General features: G+C 45.6%; 1 protein-coding gene across 6 annotated transcripts in view; it reads left to right on the forward strand.

Moving 5' to 3' along the window:
• Positions 1-16,017, forward strand: part of epha8 (eph receptor A8) — a 106,896-nt gene that overhangs the window by 55,474 nt on the left and 35,405 nt on the right. For 4 of the 6 annotated variants that reach the window (XR_012925350.1, XM_076013289.1, XM_076013293.1 and 1 more), the window contains exons 7-11: positions 9,351-9,506; positions 9,606-10,025; positions 11,390-11,514; positions 13,230-13,392; positions 15,568-15,700. Coding sequence is in view for 5 of the 6 variants with exons in the window: in XM_076013289.1 (XP_075869404.1) it covers positions 9,351-9,506; positions 9,606-10,025; positions 11,390-11,514; positions 13,230-13,392; positions 15,568-15,700 (997 nt within the window). In the remaining variant the exon portion in view is untranslated. The remainder of the gene's footprint in view (positions 1-9,350; positions 9,507-9,605; positions 10,026-11,389; positions 11,515-13,229; positions 13,393-15,567; positions 15,701-16,017) is intronic. The other 2 variants (XM_076013291.1, XM_076013292.1) reach the window with 1 other exon arrangement.

Here is a 16,017-nt window from a genome sequence, read left to right on the forward strand (position 1 = left end):
AGGTCTCCCATTTGCCGAGCTTCCCACTTGCTCTGTTTGTGCTCATTTAAACGTGGCCCTGCACATTTACACTGCTGGGGCCAATTCCAATTCCTCCCTTAACTCCTCAATCTCGACCCTCGCCCTTAACCCTCAATCTTTGGCCCTCAATCTTTGGCCCTCAACAATAAGTGTAAGGGCTTAGAAATGGGACACCCCTTAAGTGCAGTTACGTCTTCAGACTGCGGGGGGGCGGCCTTACGCCAAAACTACGTCCAGTCTGTCAAGAAGACGACGACGACGAAGAAGAAGGAGAAGAAGAAAAAGTGAAAGACGGCGAAAATTGTAGAAGTCCTCCGTCGCTACACAACGAGGTACACAAGTAACGTGAAGCCGGGACTGCCGGTCCGGTTGACAAACATCGTGAAGTAAAAAAAAAAAGTTACGCAACAACGATGTCAATAATCCATAAAAAAAACTCTTAAACTAAGACAATAAAATGGTTTGGTAATATTTATATCTTTATTAACTAAGAAAATACTTCCATTTGTAGCTCGCTTTTACATCGCCATCTTTTTCCAAGATGTCTTGGCGAAAATACGCAATGCCTTCTGGGTAGCCCTGACTGCCAAGGGCGGTGCCGGAGAATCTCAATATTGAGGGCGATACAGCCCTGAAACTCCTCCCTCAACTTGACGTTCTTAGAATCGGGACAGCACCTGCACCTCGCGGGAGCGCACGTGTTTGAGATTGAGGGTTGAGATTGAGGGTTGAGATTGAGGGTTCAGGGAGGAAGTGGAATTCACCCTTGGACTGTACGTCGACGACTGTCTGGTGTTTAGCCGCCGCGACAGAAAGTGGCGAGTGGCTCTCTTCAGAGTTTTCCTTCACAGACCTCACACTATATCAGAGGCGCTGACACACACTTCTCCTAAAGGTGAGGGAGGGACACTGGTATATACCTGAACTGCACTGTAAACTCAGCAGGTGACCATCAAGTGGATTAACTACAAAAAAATAGTGAGACACAAACATCGGAATCCAGATGAAGCCGCCATTTAAAGGTTCTGCTGCAATGACCAAGAGACCAAGAGTGCATGGTAACGAGTTATTGACACGTTGACATTTGTGTGGTATGCAGTGTCCGCCACACTTGTTTGCTCTTTGTTTCAATCAATTGTTTGGGATGAAAAAAAAAAAGGACACGATGCGACCAAGATAAAAGCGTCCAATCAACATTTTTAAATCCCCCATTCATTTCAACTGAAAGTCAAAACACCTCGGGTTCTGGTGAGTGGCGCCCATCAGTGTTAACTGCACATCCAGTAATGCAAATGTCAAGGAAAGAATGCCAGTCAAGTGTCAAATCAATCGCTCTGTTCCAGGGTAGTGTTGCTGCTGATGGTTCCATCGCCAGGCTTCATCTCAGTCTGCCCGATTCCCCACTGCGTCCTCTCACTGCTGGCTTTTAGATGTTGAGTCTGGGAACTTTCCGTTCATTTCCGGCCCAGACAGATACAGTGTGTTCTGACTGGAACTACCTGCTCGCTGGCTGTGACCACATTAGCACAGTAGGACTCCTGTCTGTGTGCAGCTCGCTCGCTCGCTCTCTCTCTCTTTGTCCTTTTCAAATATAAATATATATAAATAATTCCAAAGCGCTTGATTAATTTCCCCTGTGATGCGCCGCAGCTTGTGGCTTGTGTTGGGGAAAAGAGAAAAGTTTCGCCTCCCCTCCCTTGCCCGCCGTTGCCCCCCCGGCCCCCCACCCCCCCGCTGCTTCTCCACACGCTTCCTCCACGTCTCGCTTCCTCTTCTGACACACACGCTTCACACTGTCTGAACTCCTCAATCCGCACGCTAACGTGCCTCTCCCAGTTCTGCATCTGTTTTTCAAACTAAACTTCCCCTCGACCCCCCCCCCCCCCCCCCGCGCTCGCCATCAGACACAGTTTAATGGTGACAGCCATTCAATCGGATAATTAACATCCATTTAACGCTCATTAACCAGGATGTATTTGTCCCGTTTGATTTGTAATTACCAGGTCTTTCATTCCAAGGCAAAACACCAAGGTAACAGTCCCTGTGTGATGGCTTCATTGAAGGGATTGATTTTAACCCAGCAGGGGTCCGGCAACATGGCCCGTCGTAGAGGCGCGGGCTGTCAATAGATTCAATCGTAAAATTAAAAAAAAAAAAAACGAATTAACCTCACATGCTAAAACTTTCCATTTTTATTTCCAACGAAGATCAAAAATGTTTTTTCTTCTCAGAACTAATATAAGGAGAACATGCGAATGCTGTCTCCCTGCCCTGGCGGTAGTCATTGCTAACTGAGGTCCGGTGGTCACCAGCCGCAGTGACAACCAGTCAGCCCACAGTCCCCAGTCTACTTTGTAGCCAAGCGCCTCAAGGCCAAACAGCTGAGGTGTTAATGAGCCGTTGACTGGGTTAACTGTTGCCCTGCGCTGTAGCTGTGCAGTGCAGACTGGTGAACATTAGATCCAAGCAGCCTTCCGCTTGGCGTTCCACATTATATATGAGATAAAAACAAATTGAATTCCCCGCCTCTCCTGTTTGACTGCAGACGGGTCTTGGTTCCGGAAGGACCGACACTTCCTGGATCGGAACACAGAAATGAATCTCTGCCATATTAATTGCAACTATTAACACTTTGACATTGACATCCCTGATATGAGCCGAACACTGTGGCAATGTTTTTGTGTCACTCTGTTCTGATGATGTCATTATTTATGACATAATTTCTCAACCAATCATTTATCATATTGGACAATTTGTCACTATTTCTCTTTTCCCTGAAGAAGTGCCACTTTGAGGGCAACACAAAACGAGCAGAAGCCAATAAGCAGGCCGGCTTCGGTGCTATCAGCAGGTCAGGGGTCTTGGGGACCTTTGACCTCAGGTTGAGCCAAACAGTTGGAAGAGGACACCTTGGTTTACGTGGCCTAGATGGTTAAAGCTCGACAAAGCTGCGACATGCCTGCGGCTGTGCTAACTATGTGGGGGAAGACAACTCGTTGTCGACTGTCCCATTTACACAGCTGATCACACGGACGCATTCATCCATCACTCAGACAGCCTCGGCGGCTCGTTAGTGGCTTCCTGCACTCCCGGGGGACCTGGCCGGGGGACCTCTAGATAACTTCCCCCTCTGGGGTTTGGAGCGAGCGCAACACCTTCCAGGCATGATTCCATGTAAGGTAGAGAACACAAAATATAGATACATTATTTTAGTGGGTTGAGTTTTAGTGTCATTTTGAAGGTGGCTGATGAAGCAATGCTGAGGGATGTCGGGAGGAAAGTCAAAGACAGATGTGTTTGTGCAACTGTGTTGGTGTCCCTGATGTCACTGCATGATAAACTGAGCAAGGTGACGTCCTGGAGTCTGGAACTGAAATACAAATAGAGAACCGTGGGAGATAAAGCTTTCAGAATATATATATTTGAATATATATATAGTGCAGAAAAACACGTAGGAAACACCGATCGATAAATAAATCTGACCAAGGGCACGTCAGGAAATTAGAGGCCAGGATAACAATGCAGGAAGCAGGAGCCCAGTGGAGCTCAATAAAAGCACCAGAGTGTCAATAGTAATGGATTACAGTGCACTAGTGTGCATATAGGGTGATGAGGTGCAGTAGTGGGGCTCAGGAGTTGTCTTTACATCAATACAGCCACTGGTCTCCACTGGTGATGAGATATAAACTTGACCTTGTTATCAGTGCAAAGCTTCACTTACAGTTCACAGAGGGACATGATGTGAACAATGTCTTCAGGAGGAAAGGACATTGGCTTATTTCATTTTTGCGACTGTGTAGTTTTACCAAATGGACCTGGGCTGGGAGCCAGCAGTGCCGTTTGTCACCTTGCTAATTTTCACTCCAATCCTGCTCTGGTTTTCTTGTATTTATTTACCCACCACTCCAGGAAACAAATCAAGGTCAGCACTTGCTGCCATTGTTAAGATTCACTGGGATGCAAATTTCCTGGCTGACAGACAGACGTGGACAAGTGAACACAACCATTCACACATGGACAGGTACGCACACAAAATGCACTGAGGCATGTTGTGATAAGAACATCCCATAACTTTCCCAGCTCGTCAACACACCTGTTTGTGTTATTGGCAGGCCCACCAACACACGGAGGAAGAAAAGAAATGACAACCTGTGCATTTCCAGATGCTGTGGTTTATTCCCAGTCCCCTGCTTCTCCACTTTCACAAGCCGACCTGATTATCATAGCAACGCCTCTGCAGACTCTTTTATCAATGCGGGCAAAGCTTCGTGAACGCACGTAACGATCTTCCCCGTTAGCTAGCGCGAGCAGTGAGTGGATGGAACTGGAGGGTGGGGGTGGGAGGGGGTTACAATGTCTTCAGGTAAGGGAGAGAAAAGCTTATTTTGTAACTACTTTACTGCTCAAACTAGCAGGGTTTTTTTTTTTTAATTATTATTTTGGAAGCAGACCACCGAAAGAAAATGATTAAATCTGTAAATGTGCAAACTGTAATTCTCCCCCAAAACACTTTTTTTTTTTTTTTTTTTTCAACTTTAAATCTCTGCCATTCTGAAATCTTAAAATTTTAATCGAAGCAGTCAAGCAAATAACACAACAGCTGACTGCTCCATTGCAGTAATTGCCGCCACCTGTAGAGTGGGACTGAGAGCGGCGTGACTTCAAAGCCTGCGTCTGAGCCTAATGTGAAATGACGAGATAAAATGAACGGCGGCTGTTGGACTGCTGCGAGAAACTGCAAGTCGTGTTGACGCGAGGAAAAGGCTCGTTGCCAGAGAGACTGGCTCACCTGCCGTGCAGGAGCTGGCACATGTGGGAATATTTACTGGTATAGCGTGCAGTCCAGTTCTTCTCAGGGTCACATTGAATCGATGCCTGTTACCTTGAATGGCTGAACTAGGAGTTGTCCTCCAAGTCGTCAGTCAGGCTTTCACTCTTTCATTTCCTCCCAGCTTTAAAGTTAAACACTCATCCACTGCTTGCTCATTATTCCCACTGACTGTTGTCTAAAATCACAAAGTGTCATTTCTCCATCATGTGACTCCGTGGCTTGGATCCTAAATATTGTTGCCTATGGCTACATGTAACTGTCCAGGTACTACCCAGAAAATTAGAATATCCTGAAAAGGTTGCTGTATTTCTGCAATTCAACTTAAAAGGTGAGTTTGACATATTTTATAAAGGAAATTAAAATTTGCAGCTTTAAAAAAACTCAAATTTTATAATCATTTTCTGAGTTTGTGGCTTTGTGGTTTCAATAAGCTGAAAATCTTGATCAGCAAAGTTACAACAAGGAACTGCTTGAGACGTCAATGTGCGTGGAATGGCTCAATAAAATGTGTTGCTTTCATCTTTTACGTTAAATTGCCAAAATAAAACAACTTTTACTTGATATTCTAATTTTCCGGGCAGTACCTGTATGTTCCAGAAGCATTGCTTGCATGTGGTTGCGACGGCTGTAGACGTGTGCCGGTGTGTATGCGTTGCCTCATCATAACCTGCGCGGGACTGCATAGGAGAGTGTGTCTGAAAGAAGTGTTGGCGTGTGTATATGTCAGAGACTTCAAAGTGATGGCGCCTCCTTGATGAACGAGCTGTTGCGATGTTTATCGTGACCCGCTTCTCAACTCAGGGGCTTCGCAAGAAAAACATCAAGAGATGGAGGGATTAGCGTGATAAAGGGAGGAAGAGAAAACAGTCTGGGATAACTATCGAAAATAGAAATGCTTTCTGGCTCCTGTGGGGGCCTGACAGTGAAAGAGCAGCGTCGCCTGCAGCCTGCCTGTGTGCTGGAGAGCCATGCATACTGTGTGTGTGTGTGTGTGTGTGTGTGCGCGCGCGCGTGTATCTGAGCATCTGTTTGGTGTTTTACATTATCAGCACTTGTGCAGGTGCTGACAATCGCTCCACAAAGAAATCACTTCATCATCTGTAAACCTTCTCTCAACGGTTCACCATGTCACATGGAGAATAACGCTCATTAAATACTGGACTTTATAGTCCAGGTTTTATTTGTTGTTGTTTTTTTTAATGATGACTTCACATTTTTTAAGGGGGAAAGAAAACCCACCTGGCCCTATGTGAAAATAGTCACCGCCCGTTGTGTTAAATCATTAATTAACTGCGATGGGCCACTTTTTTTTTTATTCTTTTTTCTTATTTTGAAAAGCTGAGTTTAGTTTTACCAGCCGTAAAAATAATAATAAAAAAAATAGAAAAAATCAATAAGTGGATAAGAAACGTTGCCGGATCCACAAAGTGATCGGCCCTGACCCACAGAGATGAAAGAGGCACAGAATGTGATGAGGAGCAACAAACATCAAGACTGCGCCAGACTCATGCAATATATATCAGTCCATCGTTTGCATATATTTTACCCAAAACCTCACCCTCTTCTATTCAATAAGCCTCATTAGAAATATTGTCTTTGTTCACAAAGACTGTGCGCTGACTTCCACACGTAGTTTGACAGAGACGCAAACGTCATCTGTCAAACACGAGGCAGTACTTGAGGTGCAGCGAGAGCCAACCACACGTCTCCTCACTGCAGAGAGCGCGTGAGCTGCGAATGATGTGGACATAGTGGATGATATGACAACCAAACCTGATTCGGGTGCCCCATTGATGGGCGGTGTTGGCAGTGGTTCAGTATGAGGGCAAAAAGGCTTTGTGGGTGGGACACAGACTTCAGGTGCAGCGTTGTCACTGAAAAAAACAACACTGTTTTCAGCCACAGTCCACTGTGGATGTGGATCGAGTTCCCTTCTGAGACTGAGTGCATCTCTCGCCGGTCCTACACGAATGACCTCAAAGAGCTTGAAGTCAAACTCAGGCACACCTGATCGTCTCTTGCTGCGCTGCCGGTTTCATCAAAACGAGTTCAATCAGAGCGCCGTCCGTCTCGTTTTTTTTATGCACATTGTGAAAAACAAAGAAAGTGTTGGTGAATTAAAAAAAAAAAAAAAAAATCAACAATATTAGACAGAATATTAGACTTTGAAAACTGGGAATTAAGATGCAAATACGTAATTGTTCAACTTTTTTTTTGCTAAAAGAAACTTTTATTGCTCTTTATGTGACAAACTTTTTTTCTTCCAGTTGTCGCTTTGCATACGATATCAGCATCTGAAGCGTTCCCGTTCAGCACGCTTCTGCTTCTCTTTCACTCGCAGTCAATGGAATGTTTGATAAAGCGTAACTATCAAATTTGCTGGATGTGAATGCTGGTCCCCAGTCTCAGTATTGTTTCTAATGAACACAGCCACTCTTCCTGATGAATGAGATTGAAAGGACTTTCTTTAGAAACATGGACTGAAGCATCAATCACGCGTGCTAAACGCACGCTCAGATTGCTTCTATTCCCCGCTGACCTTGACATCCCTGGACAGGCGCAGGCACAGCCTTCATCTGGCTCACATCTCGTGGACTTATAAACAGTGTGAAATATTGTCTGTTGTAACTGAAATATGCAGTGCAAACAGTGAGACTCCCAGCGGGCTTTGGCCACATCAGTTTGATGACTGTCCAGACACTCTTGACGCAACACAGGGAATTCTCTAAGCGGTGGAAGCCAAGATAAGAACGTGGTCTCTGCTTGCTGAGCCATTTGGATGTTACTGTGACCCACACTACATAAGTATAAGTTACATTTATTGTCATATGCACAGTAAAGAAACACGTTTCCCTGTACAATGAAATTCTTACTTTGCTGTCCACTCAAAGTACCAGGAATAAAAAAGAAAAAAAAAAGAAAAATAGGATTAAAAGTAGTATCCATCCATCCATCTTCTATACCTGCTAATTCCAATTCAGGGTCACGGGGGTCTATAAGAACACAAAAAAGTAAATATTAAGAAAGTGACTGTACATCAGTGCAAAATAAATAGTGAACTGTGCAATTAGTGCAAAGATATTTGGAGTGGGTACTGTAAACAATAAATGACATAGTGTTTAAAGTGACTTTGACTGTTTATTACAGTGATGAAGGATTCTTGGTCAGGATTCTACCAAGCACTAAGCAAACTCTGACACCTATTGTATGTCCTTTTTATTGTTATTTTGGGGTTATGTATATATATATATATATATATATATATATATATATATATATATATATATATATAAATATATATATATATATATATATATAATAATTTTTCATTCAAATTTGAATTTTTGAATTTTTCATTCAAATGCCTTAAACTTGGAAAAGATCATATATAAAATATTCAAATGATATTTCATTTGTTTTTTGATACAAATGCATATGTTTGTGTTAGACGGCCATTCAACAGCACCATGTATCCATCTCAGTCATCCCAATCGTATCAGGATAGACTTTATGAGAGAGGAAAGCACTGTGTCGTCATCCAAAAAATGAATATATTGTATTGTGATGGATATGGTGATTACCCTGGTAGTGATAATGATGATCAAATTATTCCTAAAGAAGGAAAAAAAAAAAAAATCACCTTTCAGAATTACATTAGTGTGCATTTCTATTTTCCATCCATAGACTGCAGTGCTTTCTAACAATTCAGCTTTTGAATTTGTCTCCTGGGTCGTTGAACCCAATTCAAAGCAGGTGGAATCATCTCCTTTCACACAGGAATGAACAGCGCACCTGTAAACCACCGTCCGGCACCCTCAAACAAGCACAAATCATCTGCGGGGAGGAGCAAGCGCAGGCATGACTGCGTCTGCTGCCACTTGCTAAATATATACAGGGTTTACCCCTGCCCCATTTACCATAGCAGAAGCCTATTAACCGCTTGGAAAGAGAATATATTTATCAGAGCGCCGTCCATTATTAATCAGCGCAGACTTAAAAGTGAATATGTATCACAGGGGCTGAATGAGGTTGAACCATGGTCTGGATTCTGAGGCTCCCTGTGGGAGTATCAATAGTGCAGAGCCTCCTCAGCCCAAATCTGAGGAGAAAGAAGTCTGACTTTCATCTGCCTGCACCGTGGTCTCAGCGGTTACAAGGCCCGTAATTATACATAGATTTTGGGGGGAGGGGTGGGGACTAATGTCCTAAATGAATGCTTTGCAGATGACACACTTTTGTGTTGATATGCGCAGCTTGCTATCAGAGCGTGATTCGTGTCTCTCTGGCTGCTCTCTCTCTCTCACTCTCTCTCTCTCTCTCCCTCTCTCTCTCTCTCCCTCTCTCTCTCTCTCTCTCCCTCCCTCTCTCTCTCTCTCCCTCCCTCTCTCTGTCTCTCTCTCTCTCTCTCTCTCTCTCTCCCTCCCTCTCTCCCTCTCTCTCTCTCTCTCTCTCAGTTCTGTTTACTCTGTTCATCCTCTCCCCGGCTCTCTCCATGCAGCGTGCGAGGTGGGCTTCTACAAGCCAGTGGCAGGTGACGGCCTGTGCGGTAAATGTCCTCAGCACAGCCACTCGGAGACGAGAGCCGCCCTCTCCTGCCCCTGCGACTCCGACTTCTACCGGGCGGCCGATGACCCTCCAGCAGCTCCGTGCTCCCGTACGCCCAAACGCAGCTCACGCCTCTCTCCCGTCGTCCCACAGAATCTGCTTGACTTTTCCGTGTGTGACCCCCAACCTCCCGTCCTGTGCGCTACAGGGCCTCCGACAGCTCCGGTCAACGCCATCTCGTCGGTCAACGGGACGTCAGTGAACTTGGAGTGGGACCGGCCGCTGGACACCGGCGGCCGCAGCGACCTGCTGTACAGTGTCCTGTGTCAGAGGTGCTCGGGGGAAGCAGGACCCTGCGAGAACTGCGACTCCCAGCCGGGAGGCGCCGTCGGCGGGAAGGCCATCGCGAGCTTCGGGGCCGGAGGGGGGGGGCTGGTGGAGCGCTCGGGCACGGCGGCAGTCCGCTTCATTCCTCGTCAGAACGGCCTGACGGAGCGCTGGGTGACCGTCATCAACCTGGTGGCTCACACCAACTACTCCTTCCGCATCCTGGCCATGAACGCAGTGTCCCACCTCAGCAACAAGCCCTCCCCCTTTGCCGTGGTTAACATCACCACAAACCAGGCAGGTAGGGTTCAGAGCGATAGCACAGTGGCTCTTCCAGTGGTCTGGAGCCCACAGCAGCGTTTACTGTAGATCAGTAGTAACAATTGTTTCTAATTTCCAAAAGACAACGACCGTAATAAAGGAATTTTCTCTCTGTAATTGATTGATGGACTGACAAGTGGGTGAGGTCCTGCTGTGTCTCCGCCTTCTCTGTGAAAAAAAAACCCAGCTGATTCCGTCGCTGTTGGTCATTGTGTTGGGTTGGTGGAGAACCGGCTAATGAGGACCTAATGGGGAGTGAGAGGTCATCCAGCAGCCAGCATCTCAGGGGCAGATACCAGGCTTTGTGTCAGTGCAGGGCTCTTACTGACTGGTCCAGTTGCATCATCCAATCCTGAGCTGAAGAGTCTATACCAGCCGAGTCAGGAGAATAGACCGTTTATGAATGGGATGGAAGTCTAGCATTTCCCCAGAGGCCTCGCCCTCAAGCGCACAATCGTGACTAATTGCAACGCTACACGTGCCAGCGTCTTAATGACACCATACTGATTGATTCGCTGATCAGAGTGGCCTGATCAGCTAGAAACAAAGTGCAAAACTTTAGTCGTTTACTTTCCTTTTCTAGTTTGATTGAAGTCAATTCAAATCATTAAATCCTTTTCTCAGTACATCTGAACACGACCAGTTTGGCAATGACTTGTGGTGACTTTTTAGATTTTTATCTCCTCATCCAGGCAATGTCTTTTGTCTCCGCCTGTCTCTCCAAAACTCAATATTTTCACGATTACTACTTGATCGTGTATTTTCTTCCCAACACGAAGCCAATTGGAGCAACTTTAATTAAAAAAAGGAAAAAAAAATAGTTAAACGTTAAACATTTTTTTGTTGCCATAAAGCCTTTTTCTGAAAGTCTCCCGGGCTTGGCAGCGTTTTCTTCTGCTGTTTAAACACTGCTGTAGTCTATTTAATGTTTAAACGATGGCGCCACATTGCACTCCGGGGACTCCAGCCAGTTAAAATGACTCTTTAAAAGGCAACGAACCCTTTCCATCATGCAAATTATGACTTTAAACTTACAAAGTAAAAACAAAAAAGTCTGGGCTTCAACAACGGCATCAATACGATCTTCTCTGCGTATAGAAGTTTGTTTTTCTATTCCTAATGTGACCAAACGGCGAATCAGAGAGAAGAGTGATCAGACCAGGAAGTTATTGACAACACAGTTTGGCTGACTAAAGTAGTCGGGAGCGAACTGATTCACTTTAGAGCAGCACAATTACATCCACGCAGCAGCAGCAGCACGTGGCCAGAGGTGACTCAGACGCTGATGCAAGAGTGAAGTCATCTCACTTGTTTTCTGATTTTTTTTTTTTTTTTTTTTTGCAGCTCCCTCTGAAGTGTTAGCGATTCGCCAGGAGAATACCAGTCAGAACAGCGTGATTCTGATGTGGCACGAACCCAACCAGCCCAACGGGGTTATCTTGGAGTACGACATCAAATACTACGAGAAGGTACGCAGCTGCCGTTGCAAAGCAAACACCTCACAAACGCGCTCATCTAACTCAATGCGCTACACTCTCGTCAACACAAAGCAGCTCGGTGAGAGGAAGAAAAAGTGAGACGGCGGCTTCCATTTTACCTGGAGAACATAAGCCTTCGCTCTTCAAAGGGCTGTGACTAAGCTGAGCCGAGATATTGTGAATGCAGAGGCGTCGGAGAGACACTGGATAACTTCATCCCAGGAAAAGATCCCGCTGGCAGCCCGGGCTAATTGAAAGGAAATGGGCTTGAAGGTGGGAGAGCAAGCGGGAGGATGAGAAAAAAAAAATCTGACTTAGCCAAAGTGACAGTGACAGCAACGAGGCTGGCGGGCGTGTAAGCCTGGCGTTGAGCTAATTGCTGCAAGCTTGCGTGTCAGCGCGGGCGGGCACACGGAGGACGTGCGCACGGTGATAGACATCGGCTGAACTGTCGGAGGGAACAGACGGCCAAACGAGCACGGGCGGGCTGGTGTGGAGGATGCTCCAGGATTAGTGCGAGTCTTAATCTCGCCTCTTGCTCCGGGGTCCCGGCGCCTGTGGGAGATTTTGAAGTGGACGAGTCAGCAAATGTGCTTCCGCGAGGTTTCTAATGCGACTGAACAACAATGAGTCACCGCAAGGGTGGCAGCCGCCGCAGGAGCGCCTTCGCCGAGGACGATAATGAAGACGGAGAAGGTCCTGCTTCTGCAGCCAGCCCTTCTTTTTTTTTTTAATTAGGCTATTATCCTTTCTGAGGACACATGAATGATTCACTTGTTTTGCCTGTTTGGATGCACCTTGCCCTCCCGCCCTATTATCGTTGAACTTATTTACCCGCAGCCTTCCAAACGGCTCAGCATTAGGTTTGCAAAATGCAAAAGCAGCCGCAGGAAGATGAAAACAAGGCAAGGGGTCGTGATTGATAGCGATAAAAATGCTAATGCTAATCTGGAAACGCATCATTAAAAAAAAAAAAAAAAAATTCAAAAGGTTTTCAAAAGTTTGAGAATTTGGCTTTGCGAGTTGCGCTTCATAACATTAAATGATTATCTGAGAGGCAACATGAAAATGAGGGAAAACCCCACCGTGGAAACAGTCTGGCTGATCAAACAGCTTCCTTGCTAATTACCTGTCAATTCCATATGATTGGCGGACGGCAGAGCATCTTTGCAATGCAGACGTGATCGCCTCACCTCCCCGGTTCTGCAACACCGGATTATTAGTCCACACTTTGGTGCTGTCCTACAAGTCAAGTTAGAGTGGGAGGAGTGGGTAAAGTGTCGCCTTTCAAGACATCAAGCCACAACCCAGAAGGCAGCTGTTAGTAAAGCACCTTATGTCCATGTGGTCGGTTGTGCTGTTTGGTGTATAAGCACAGCATTATGTGCAACAGGCCAGCAGTCATCTTTTGCATTCTAATAGAGTGGAAGCATGAGCCATCAAAATGAATAAAGCATGACCGTTGAGTTTAGAACAGTTTTCATCAGATTGTCACAACTCGGCAGATTTATTACTGTTTTATTAGTATATGATCGCACCGTTCTTCTCTGAACTCTGAACTCTGAACTCTGCCTTTGACATGTCCAAGACAGGAAAAACCTTTGTCTGATTCAAAGAAAGATAGAAATCCATTTGATACCAAAGACAAAATGAACCCAACTGATCAACTAACTTTTATGCGCATCTTTTTTTTGTTTTGGTGGCAGGATAATGAAGAGCACATCTACTCCACTCTGAAGTCTAGAAATACCAGCGCCCGGGTGTCCGGCCTGAAACCAGGCACCAAGTACATCTTTCAGGTTCGAGCCAGAACCTCTGCAGGCGTTGGACGCTTCAGCCAGAACGTGGAGATCCAGACTGGGAAAGCAGGTGTGTGTGTGTGTGTGTGTGTGTGTGTGTGTGTGTGTTTCAGTGTGTAACTGCAAAGACTGTCCCTGACTCAAGTCAAAGAAGAGGCCCTGTGTCGGTTGTTTAAAGGGGTCCTGTGATGAAAAACGGACTTTTCCAATCTTCTTGCATTGCTGGCTTCCAAATTAACACAGCAAGTATGAAAAATGTCAACTCGCACAATTTTAGGAGGGCTTCCTTTGTCCTACGTCAAAGTTACTGAGCTGAAACAAACAGTTTATTGCTCGATTTTGCTCGGCTTTGATCGACTTAGCCTTGACACCAGTTGATCTTATTATCACTCAGGTGACTTTCCTTGGAAAAACTTGAGCAAGGCATCACTTGCATGAGAACTTGTAGCCATCTTCTCATCTCTGGAAGGGAGGCAAAACTCTCTCTTCAGGCTGAGTGAAGCAAAGGCTTGTTTTGTAAGGTCGGTACAACTCAAACTGGGAGTCTTTTGAGTTGAGAGGTTGACCAGCAAAATGTTATTATTAAATCTGAAAACGGTCTTTTAAAAAAAAAAATAAAGCCCAGCAACAAGACAGTGCAGTGCAGCAAAACTTGACTTGCAGCCAAGGACTTGCTTGGTCCTTGGCTCATGGCTGCCCGTGACGCTAATAAGCTCTTCAGTTCATCCCTGTGAGGTCCACACTCTCTGCTTAGGTGTACACATATATATATAGAAAAGCCTGTTAAAAGCAGGCAGTGACCGCTTCAAATGGTTGTACATGGTCCTGGGTGTGTTGAAGCTCTTCTAAAGTGTCCACACAATGCAGGTACAACACTGCAAGCTTGGAATTACTAGAAAAATAAGTTGAGCTTCAACATTTTTCTCAGCTAATAGGAGATTTGGCAGGTAGGGTACAGAACAGACTAGGTCTGCAAAGCTCTGCCTCCTGCTGTTGGAGTCCCGAGGCCATTTCACTGACTAATAGCCTCCCTTCATTCTGCTGCTCACTGGACCCCAACTCCCCTCCTACTGATACAAACTCATTTGCAGATCCAGAAGCCGGGAGTTGTGCACAGATCCCCGTGGACGACACGGCGAGCAATCAATAAGTCCTAAACTGTCTAACGACCGGCTTTGTTCCCCTCTACTTTGTATGTTTTCTTCTCTCTTTCTTTTCTTTAATCACTTTATCAAGTCCAATTCCAAACTGCAACGATCCTGTAGAGCGGGACTACCTTGGAATAGATGATTTTAGATGATGTAGCAAATGACAGTTTATTCATATCAAAAACAAACAATCAACCAACACTGCATAATAATAATAATAATAATCTATGTTCTCCACATGTTCTTCTGTGAGTTGCGCTTCAATGGCTAAGATTCTCAAACTAATGCAAACACCTGAATTGTCCTCATCTGAACTCAGAACCCATCAGCATCCTGCAAATTATTCAAGGAGGAATTTGTTCGGGCTGAGTTGTGTTAAAATAAGAATTTACTGCCAATATGTAAACTTGGTAGTAGATGAGTTAATTAATCTACTACTCGATTAATTAATCAACGAATGAGGCAAGCCCTGGTCGAGGCAGTCAACTGGACCACCTGGGCTGATTTACACAGTCAAGTGCAGCCTCCTGGTCTGTTTAAACTGGCCCATCCTTCAACTCTGCCTCCGCCTGTCAAGCTGCGTTGCATTGCATCAGTATTGCACCTGTTATTTCAACCCCACCCCAGCCTCCACCTCCACCTGCAGGCGGTGGGGTTCTGCTGTTTTCCCATACCGTTCCTCCTACCCTCCAGTCATTCATCACTCCCCATTCTGTCCAAGCTACATGTATTTGCAGCCGTGATAAAGGTTTCAATCGTGAACTGTCTGGTTCAAATGAATTGCTGTCGCACCATGGCAGTTTTTTCCTCACTTCTCAACACCGTGGTGTTGACCATTCACACGCATGCGGTCAACTTTACAGTTTCCAATCCACCTCACGTGCATGTCTTTGGAGTGCGGGAGGACGCTGGGGAACCCGGAATCAAACCCACGACCTTCTTGCTGACCACTGCGCCGGTTTATTACACGTAACAGCAAAGACCGAGAAGATAGTCAAGCGTTCAGTGATATTAAAGAGACGAGGAAAGAAAGTCATCAGCCAGATCCCCCTGACGGCAAACCTTTGCCTCACTCTGTGTGTGCTTGTGTTCTGCAGCCCCTCTGCGCCACAACACCATGACCATTATTTGGATCTGCATGGCGCTGCTGTCCGCCACGGTCACCTGCTCGGCCATCTTCATCTGCAGGAAACGGCAAGGCTACACTTTACCACACTACCCGTCGCTGCTGTGTGTGGAACACTTTCTTTACACTCCTCTAATGTCTTTTCCTGTCTTTCATGTTGCTTGTGATCAGAACCAATGGAATGCGTTAAGATGAAGTTGTGGCAGTGTGTTGTTTCTCTTCTACCTGAAGTACCGTCTCTGCTAGGAAAAATAAAGACTTGTTAAGGGGAGGCTTTTTTTTTTTTCTTTTTTTCAAAGCAAGTCCTTGAATTTGCTGCTTGTCATAAACACGCGGCAGCTTGAGTTGAGCTCCCTGTTTCAGAGGCAGCAGCAGGTCGAGGTCCTGCCTCCAGAAATGCTCCAATGTCAGAGTGCAACTC

Source organism: Nelusetta ayraudi, unplaced genomic scaffold (genome assembly GCF_046127955.1).
Source record: "Nelusetta ayraudi isolate G7.1 ecotype Tasmania unplaced genomic scaffold, CSIRO-AGI_Nayr_v1 ptg000146l, whole genome shotgun sequence".
NCBI classification, from domain to species: Eukaryota; Metazoa; Chordata; class Actinopteri; order Tetraodontiformes; family Monacanthidae; genus Nelusetta; species Nelusetta ayraudi.